The 10223-nt window shown below is 43.7% G+C and overlaps 1 protein-coding gene across 1 annotated transcript; it reads left to right on the forward strand.

Moving 5' to 3' along the window:
* Positions 1–2668: 2668 nt before the first annotated feature.
* Positions 2669–9577, forward strand: LOC306778553 (PR domain zinc finger protein 12-like; the record flags this gene model as incomplete). Its single annotated transcript, XM_079270092.1, has 6 exons — positions 2669–2936; positions 4224–4289; positions 4777–4901; positions 5245–5400; positions 5627–5741; positions 9060–9577. The coding sequence occupies 6 exons, from the start codon at positions 2669–2671 to the stop codon at positions 9575–9577; spliced, it is 1248 nt and encodes a 415-aa protein (XP_079126218.1).
* Positions 9578–10223: the final 646 nt, after the last annotated feature.

The following is a 10223-nucleotide window of genomic DNA, read 5'->3' on the forward strand; positions in this document are numbered from 1 at the left end:
TTCTTCTCCTCCTTTCTTCTCCTTTCTTCTTCCCCTTTCTTCTTCCCCTTTCTTCTCCTCCTTTCTTCTTCCCCTTTCTTCTCCCCCTTTCTCCTCCTCCTTTCTCCTCCTCCTTTCTCCTCCTCCTTTCTCCTCCTTTCTCCTCCTCCTTTCTCCCCCTTTCTCCTCCTTTCTTCTCCTCCGTCTGTCGGGAGGAAGGCGCGCCGCCTCCCGTGTTTTGCAGCGGAGCTCCGGGGGTCCAGCGGGGAGAGTCGGAGCTGAAGCCGCTGGAGGAGCGAGGAGAGCCGCTGGAGGACGGATCACATTTATCAAAGAAATATCGGAAATATGGAAATTTCTCATATATTTTAAATGGTATAAATACTGACACATTACTTATTAATACAAAATCATATTCATAAGAAAATATGAAATGAACATGAATTATATTCTTGTTGATTAAATAAAACAATAATATCTTATTTTACATTCTAATATTCATATTTGATCCGGTTCAGTATTTTATATGATGAGTAAAGAAACAATAAAAATACAAACTATGAAATGAATGTAAACGTCTCTCAGCGCGCGACTCCGTGAAATTATTTAATTGTATTTAGAATATTGAATTAAAAACAAAAAATATTCTCTTCATTGATAAGATTATCGTTTCTGAATCAAAACCAATTTAAACTGATTCAACCGACTGTGTGTGTGTGTGCGTGTCTCGCGCTAACGAGTGTCGACAATACATGTTTAAAAGCTCATAAATACAGATCAGAGTGAAAGAATAATAATCCTGTTGCGAGACGAGGAGGAGGAGGAGGAGGAAGAGGAGGAGGAGGGTGAATGGAGGGATGAAGAAAGCAGCTGTTGTCTTGGTAATCTGTCCTCTAATCTGTTTTCCTGCTCTGTCACTCACACTGCTGCACACCTCCTCCTTCTCCTCCTCCTCCCCCTCTTCCTCCTCTTCCTCCTCCCCCTCTTCCTCCTCCTTCTCGTCCTCCTCCCCCTCTTCCTCCTCCCCCTCTTCCTCCTCTTCCTCCTCCCCCTCTTCCTCCTCTTCCTCCTCCCCCTCTTCCTCCTCCTTCTCGTCCTCCTCCCCCTCTTCCTCCTCTTCCTCCTCCCCCTCTTCCTCCTCTTCCTCCTCCTCCTCCCCCTCTTCCTCTTCCTCCACCCCCTCTTCCTCCTCTTCCTCCTCCCCCTCTTCCTCCTCCTCCTCTTCCTCCTCCCCCTCTTCCTCCTCTTCCTCCCCCCCCTCTTCCTCCTCCTTCTCGTCCTCCTCCCCCTCTTCCTCCTCTTCCTCCTCCTCCTCCCCCTCTTCCTCCTCCTTCTCCTCCTCCTCCCCCTCTTCCTCCTCTTCCTCCTCTTCCTCCTGCTCCTCCCCCTCTTCCTCTTCCTCCACCCCCTCTTCCTCCTCTTCCTCCTCCTCCTCTTCCTCCTCCCCCTCTTCCTCCTCCTTCCCGTCCTCCTCCCCCTCTTCCTCCTCTTCCTCCTCCTCCTCCTCCTCCTCCTCCCCCTCTTCCTCCTCTTCCTCCTCTTCCTCCTCCTCCTCCCCCTCTTCCTCCTCCTTCTCCTCCTCCTCCCCCTCTTCCTCCTCCTCCTCCCCCTCTTCCTCCTCTTCCTCCTCCTCCCCCCCCTCTTCCTCCTCTTCCTCTTCCTCCTCCTCCTCCCCCTCTTCCTCCTCCTCTCCCCCTCTTCCTCCTCCTCCTCCCCCTCTTCCTCCTCCTCCTCCTCCCCCTCTTCCTCTTCCTCCTCCTCCTCCCCCTCTTCCTCCTCTTCCTCCTCCTCCTCCCCCTCTTCCTCCTCTTCCTCCTCCCCCTCTTCCTCCTCCTCCTCCTCCTCCTCCTCCTCCCCCTCTTCCTCCTCCTCCTCCCCCTCTTCCTCCTCTTCCTCCTCCTCCTCCCCCTCTTCCTCCTCCTTGGCTCACATTCCACTGCTGAAGACTTTTAACCTTTTTATGTTGAAATATTAGATATTTATGAAGATGAAGTTGTGCTTTGATGTTACACATTGAATATCTTTGAATAACCTTTATTGATAAACATCTACGTGGTCCAGGTGAGTCCGGGTCCATGTGGATCGTAGTACTCTGATCCATTACTGCAGTGAAAGTATAATACTCTGAGGATGAAGAACATCATTCAAGTCCGAACCAGGAGGACCGAGACCCCGCAGGGCCCTGATCCTGGTCCTGGTCCTGAACCTGATCCGGGTCCAGACTCCGCTGTTGTTTCCTCATTAAGTCCTAATTGAGTGTCTCTACGGTGTCACGAGCCGGAGCTGAACACGGAGCCAACAGCGCGTGGAGGACGAACACACGCGCGCACACGCACGCTGTCTGTCGCTCCTCTCTTTATAGAAATGGTGGAGGAGGTGATTACGGCCCATTACACCGACAGACAGGCGGGCAGGCAGACCGGCTGTATAAGACCTCGTCGCCGTGAGACCATCAGCACTTCTGCCCAACTTCTGTCGCCTCGTCACACTTTTGTAAATGTGACCACAGAAGAAGAAAATCCTGTTTTTAATATTTGACTTTTATTCAAGAAGAAGAGACACCCAGCACGTGCAGCTTCTTCTTCTAGTTTGGGATTTTTTTCTCTCTCCTGGAGGATTCATCCTCCTCCTCCGGTCCTCCGGTCCTCCGGTCCTCCTCCCCCGGCCCCCGGCTCCCTCTCTCCCCGCCATGGGCTCCGTGCTGCCCGGCTCCTCTCTGGGCCTGAAGTCGGTGTTTAAGCCGCAGCAGCCGCTCTCTCTCGCGGACATCATCACGTCGGACATCCTGCACAGCTTCCTGTACGGCCGCTGGAGGCACGTGCTGGGCGAGCAGCACCACCAGCACGTGCCTCACCTGCAGCAGCACCACCTGAACCTGCACGAGGACCGCACCGCGCCGAGCGCGAGCCCCAAGACCGCGTTCACCGCCGAGGTGCTCGCGCAGTCCTTCTCCGGAGGTCAGTGACGACACTTCAATTGACCAATTAAAATCTGACCGTTACCTTCCGGTCACCGAAATGAATATTCTAATTAATGAGTCAACTTTGAACTTTCACTTTAATACTTTTATGTTTATTTTATTTTGCTGATTCATATTTAATGTGAATCGTCGTTCTATTTTAAATCATGAAGATACAATTAAAACGTTTAAAAGTGTTTCGGTACATTTAATAATTATATTTATTTATACAAAAATGTGTAAAATGAGTTTAACCCGCAGACACAACGTTAATTAAATTATTGTTATGAACAATTATTAACAGTGACGTAATCAATAATGTGACGCGCAGCCTCATTAAATCAATAATTAATGAATATAAATGCTTTTAATAATTCCTAAAATACATCAGCTCGTGTCTCTGATGTAAATACATCATTCAAAATGAGCTTTTAAAGTTTAAATCCTTCAAATAAAACGACGCGTCACGCGCGGCCTTTTCTCTTTTTATTTTCTCTTTTATTTTTATTAGATTTTAACGGAAACGTTTCGTTTGTGTTTCGGTGAACTTCGTTCGTAACAGTTTCAGAGGATCCGTGACAGTTTGAACCCGGTGTCTCGCGCCTCCCGGTTGGTTTTTAACGGATCATTTCTGCTCCGCGGGGCTTTTTAAAGCCGCTGAACTGTTTCTCCTGATTCATTCATGAGCCGCTCTCCTCTTTTCTTCTTCTCGCCTTTTAAATTGAGATAATCTTTCACTTTTATCTCATTTAAATCTCTTCTCTCCTCAGTGTCAACACCTGTTTCACGCTCCGTGCTGAGCGCGAGACAGGTTTTACATTGAAACACATCAGTCTATTGTATTTATTTTGTACTCTATTTATAAGTGATCCAGACCACCACCTCCTCCTCCTCCTCCTCCTCCTCCTCCTCCTCCTCCTCTCCTCTCCTCTCCTCTTCTTCTTCGTGGGTTCAGATTAAAGCGGCTCATTGAACAGAAGAAGAAGAGTTTAACCTCTTTTCTCTCGAGGCTCACCTTCATGCTGCTTTCACTGTTTGTGGGAAACTTCAGCTTTACGCCGTCCTTTCTCCCAAAAACACTCAGAGAACAATGCATCACGCGCTCATCACGCGCTGTTAAATCTGAAGGAGTTCAACACGATGACGTCACGTTGAAGAGATTTTCTTAGTCGTGAAAATGTCTTTTTTTAAGAGATTAAAATAATGTCAGACTTGTTTAAAAAGTGTTGAAATTTAAATGAATATTATTTGAATATTACTTATTTTAATTGTGTGTTTTGTTCAGAGGTGCAGAAGTTGTCGAGTCTGGTTTTACCGAGTGAGGTGATCATCGCTCAGAGTTCAGTCCCAGGTAATCTAATATTATATATATATCACATGTATTATGTTTATTATTATGTATATCATTTATATGTTCTAAATAACTGCTTCATCAGTGAATAACTCTTTTATTAAAATTCATATTTTAATCTGCTGTCTCTGTAATGTTTCTCCTCTAAACTCGTGTTTTGTAACATTTTGATCATCTGTGTGTATTAATCTGATGAAGATGAAAAGTATAATTTTTTATTGATATGTTTCAGAGCGATTAGTCAGACAACATTCAAAGAAAGTGAATAAAGTCACGTACATGTTGTATAGGTGACGAGGTGGTACCTGTATGCATCATGTCTAACAGCCGTGTGTGTGTGCGTGCGTGTGTGCGTGCGTGTGCGTGTGCGTGTGTGTGTGCGTGTGCGTGTGCGTGTGCGTGTGTGCGTGTGTGCGTGTGCGTGTGCGCGTGTGCGTGTGTGCGTGTGTGCGTGTGCGTGTGTGTGTGTGTGTGTGGGGGGGTCCAGGAGAAGGTTTGGGTATTTTCTCGAAGACGTGGATCAAAGCAGGAACAGAGATGGGACCGTTCACCGGACGCCTCATCTCACCGGAACACATCGACCAGTACAAGAACAACAACCTCATGTGGGAGGTAAACAACATGCATTCATATTCATATTCATATTTATATTCATATTCTAGCTCGACAGTCATTAACACATCGCTCAATTTAACAGATGATTTAAATGCTGTGATGTCACAGAAACACCTTTTAATAAACGTAAACCACGACGTTAACGTTCCTCGTAGTTTAACAAAGGAGAATATCTGTAGTTTATTATGTCCTCGTTACATTTCATATTATTTATTCATGTTCATGAACAGGTTGGTCAGAGAGCTCAGACCGTTTAACTTTAACTGCATCATATTCCACCAATAATAATAATGATATTTGACATTATACATCATTCGTTGTGTTTCCTGCTCCCTCTCAGGTGTTCAACGAGGACGGGAGCGTCCGGTACTTCATCGATGCCAGTCAGGAGGACCAGAGGAGCTGGATGACTTACATCAAGTGTGCACGGAACGAGCAGGAGCAGAACCTGGAGGTGGTTCAGATCGGCAGCAGCATCTTCTACAAGGCCGTGGAGGTCAGTGAACGCACCGCCAACACAAACAGTCAACATCAAGACATAAATATGAAGTAAAACAACCTTTAGACTCCAAAGACATTCAATAAATCACTTCTATAAGAAACAGAAAGAGACTATTCAAGTAGAATCAAGTTTTTGATCTTGATCAGCAGAAGAGTTCCTCAGATGAACATGATTGATTATTGATCCTTATGCATTGATTGGTGTTGGGTTCTCTCCTCAGACGATCCCGCCGGACCAGGAGCTGCTCGTCTGGTACGGAAACTCCCACAACACCTTCCTGGGGATCCCAGGGATCCCTGGAGGAGACGAGGAGCAGAGCAAGAAGACCAAGACGGGTAAAGACCTCCGATTATTGATCATAAAGTCCTCAGATTATTGATCATAAAGTCCTCCGATTATTGATCATAAAGACCTCCGATTATTGATCATAAAGTCCTCCGATTATTGATCATAAAGACCTCCGATTATTGATCATAAAGTCCTCCGATTATTGATCATAAAGACCTCCGATTATTGATCATAAAGTCCTCCGATTATTGATCATAAAGACCTCCGATTATTGATCATAAAGACCTCCGATTATTGATCATGAAGTCCTCCGATTATTGATCATAAAGACCTCCGATTATTGATCATAAAGACCTCCGATTATTGATCATAAAGACCTCCGATTATTGATCATAAAGACCTGCGATTATTGATCATAAAGACCTCCGATTATTGATCATGAAGTCCTCCGATTATTGATCATAAAGACCTCCGATTATTGATCATAAAGACCTCCGATTATTGATCATAAAGACCTCCGATTATTGATCATAAAGACCTCCGATTATTGATCATAAAGACCTGCGATTATTGATCATAAAGACCTCCGATTATTGATCATGAAGTCCTCCGATTATTGATCATAAAGACCTGCGATTATTGATCATAAAGACCTCTGATTATTGATCATAAAGTCCTCCGATTATTGATCATAAAGACCTCCGATTATTGATCATAAAGACCTCCGATTATTGATCATAAAGTCCTCCGATTATTGATCATAAAGACCTCTGATTATTGATCATAAAGTCCTCCGATTATTGATCATAAAGTCCACCGATTATTGATCATAAAGACCTCCAATTATTGATCATAAAGACCTCCGATTATTGATCATAAAGACCTCCGATTATTGATCATAAAGACCTCCGATTATTGATCATAAAGACCTCCGATTATTGATCATAAAGACCTCCGATTATTGATCATAAAGACCTCCGATTATTGATCATAAAGACCTCCGATTATTGATCATAAAGACCTCCGATTATTGATCATGAAGTCCTCCGATTATTGATCATAAAGACCTCCGATTATTGATCATAAAGACCTCCGATTATTGATCATAAAGGCCTCCGATTATTGATCATAAAGACCTCCGATTATTGATCATAAAGACCTCCGATTATTGATCATAAAGTCCTCCGATTATTGATCATAAAGACCTCCGATTATTGATCATAAAGTCCTCCGATTATTGATCATAAAGACCTCTGATTATTGATCATAAAGTCCTCCGATTATTGATCATAAAGACCTCCGATTATTGATCATAAAGACCTCTGATTATTGATCATAAAGTCCTCCGATTATTGATCATAAAGGCCTCCGATTATTGATCATAAAGTCCTCTGATTATTGATCATAAAGTCCTCCGATTATTGATCATAAAGACCTCTGATTATTGATCATAAAGTCCTCCGATTATTGATCATAAAGACCTCCGATTATTGATCATAAAGTCCTCCGATTATTGATCATAAAGACCTCCGATTATTGATCATAAAGACCTCCGATTATTGATCATAAAGACCTCTGATTATTGATCATAAAGTCCTCCGATTATTGATCATAAAGACCTCCGATTATAGATCATAAAGTCCTCCGATTATTGATCATAAAGACCTCCGATTATTGATCATAAAGTCCTCCGATTATTGATCATGAAGTCCTCCGATTATTGATCATAAAGACCTCTGATTATTGATCATAAAGTCCTCCGATTATTGATCATAAAGACCTCTGATTATTGATCATAAAGACCTCCGATTATTGATCATAAAGACCTCCGATTATTGATCATAAAGTCCTCCGATTATTGATCATAAAGACCTCCGATTATTGATCATAAAGACCTCCGATTATTGATCATAAAGACCTCCGATTATTGATCATAAAGACCTCCGATTATTGATCATAAAGACCTCCGATTATTGATCATGAAGTCCTCCGATTATTGATCAAAAGTCCTCCGATTATTGATCCGAAAGACCTCCGATTATTGATCATAAAGACCTCCGATTATTGATCCGAAAGACCTCCGATTATTGATCATAAAGACTTCCTATTATTGATCATGAAGTCCTCCGATTATTGATCATAAAGTCCTCAGATTATTGATCCGAAAGACCTCCGATTATTGATCCGAAAGACCTCCGATTATTGATCCGAAAGACCTCCGATTATTGATCATAAAGACCTCCGATTATTGATCATAAAGACCTCCGATTATTGATCATAAAGTCCTCCGATTATTGATCCGAAAGACCTCCGATTATTGATCATAAAGACCTCCGATTATTGATCATAAAGACCTCCGATTATTGATCATAAAGACCTCCGATTATTGATCATGAAGTCCTCCGATTATTGATCATAAAGTCCTCCGATTATTGATCCGAAAGACCTCCGATTATTGATCATAAAGACCTCCGATTATTGATCCGAAAGACCTCCGATTAGTGATCATAAAGACCTCCGATTATTGATCATAAAGACCTCCGATTATTGATCATAAAGTCCTCCGATTATTGATCATAAAGACCTCCGATTATTGATCATAAAGACCTCCGATTATTGATCATAAAGACCTCCGATTATTGATCATAAAGTCCTCCGATTATTGATCCGAAAGACCTCCGATTATTGATCATAAAGACCTCCGATTATTGATCATAAAGACCTCCGATTATTGATCATAAAGACCTCCGATTATTGATCATGAAGTCCTCCGATTATTGATCCGAAAGACCTCCGATTATTGATCATAAAGACCTCCGATTATTGATCATAAAGTCCTCCGATTATTGATCATAAAGACCTCCGATTATTGATCCGAAAGACCTCCGATTATTGATCATAAAGACCTCCGATTATTGATCATAAAGTCCTCCGATTATTGATCATAAAGACCTCCGATTATTGATCATAAAGACCTCCGATTATTGATCATAAAGACCTCCGATTATTGATCATAAAGTCCTCCGATTATTGATCATAAAGACCTCCGATTATTGATCATAAAGTCCTCCGATTATTGATCATAAAGACCTCCGATTATTGATCGTAAAGTTGATCAGATCTAGAACCTGAGAGGGACAGATGACACATTTAGGGTTCCACACATTCAGATTCATGGAATAAAACGTGTTCATTTGTGTATTCATTTTAGAAAATAGAATTACGTTTGATATCATTCATTTATTTTCATTAATTTATTTGTGGTTTGAGTCTGAGAATGAGACAAATAGAATAGAATATCAGTTTGTGACATCAGTTTGACCCATTTCTCCTCCTCCTCCTCCTCCTCCTCTTCCTCCTCCCAGATGAGTTCCACACCTGTGAAGGCTCCTCTTCCTCCTCCTGCTCCTCCTCCTCTTCCTCCTCTTCCTCCTCCTCCTCCTCCTCCTCCTCCTCCTCTTCCTCCTCCATCAGTCTGGGTCGTATGCGTTGCGTCATCTGCCACCGTGGGTTCAACTCCCGCAGTAACCTGCGCTCTCACATGCGGATCCACACGCTGGACAAGCCGTTCGTGTGTCGCTTCTGTAACCGCCGCTTCAGCCAGTCGTCCACGCTGAGGAACCACGTGCGTCTGCACACCGGAGAGAGACCCTACAAGTGTCACGTGTGCCAGTCGGCCTACTCGCAGCTGGCCGGTCTGAGGGCGCACCAGAAGAGCGCCCGGCATCGACCCTCCGGGGGTGCCGGAGGGGCGGGGGGGACGGTGCACACTGCTCACTCTCCTCCCGCTGCTCTTCCTCCTCCTCATCCTCACCCACCACAGCTCACCTCCATGCCTCACCCAGCCTCACTGGTGCACCACATCCCCACCATGGTGCTGTGATAGGGGGAGGGGGGAGATGATCGAAACGTGACATGAATGAGACGATCACACGTTTGTATTATTTACATTATCAGCATGCTTCACGGTTCTTCATTCAAACACTGAGACTCATGATGACTCATGAAACTGTTGCATGATGGGATGCAGCGTTCAGCCTGTGACTCTGGTAGAAATGTCTGTGAGACGATGACGTCGTGCTTTGGTCTGCATGCGAAAGGTTCTGTTTAAGCGTTGTGATGTTTGTGTGTTATAAATTGTGAGGAACTACAGTCTGAAGCTCCTTCACAGGAATCCACCGAGCTTCTGCTAGATCGTCCTATTGGTCAGGCAGTACCATGCTAACAGGTTAGCATACATGATGCTAAAGCTCCAACTGCAGTACAAACCTTCAGACCTGGAAAAGGTTTTATATCTGGTTACTAAGGGATAACCCCGTGTTAAGTGGAGTAAAATGTCAGTAACACCAAATTTCGCTGACAAATCTTGTTCACTTTTTGATTCATGCGCTAACTAGCGAAACTGTTCCAAAGAGTTCAAAACCTGGTTTACACACAGCTACTAATGTGACTCTTGAAATGATTGTGGCATTAGCGTTCAAACTTGCTAGTTTGTTAGCAGGCTAGTTAGCTTGGAGTGCTAGTAGGTC

This window comes from Melanostigma gelatinosum (assembly GCF_949748355.1).
Source record: "Melanostigma gelatinosum genome assembly, chromosome: 6".
Taxonomy (NCBI): Eukaryota; Metazoa; Chordata; class Actinopteri; order Perciformes; family Zoarcidae; genus Melanostigma; species Melanostigma gelatinosum.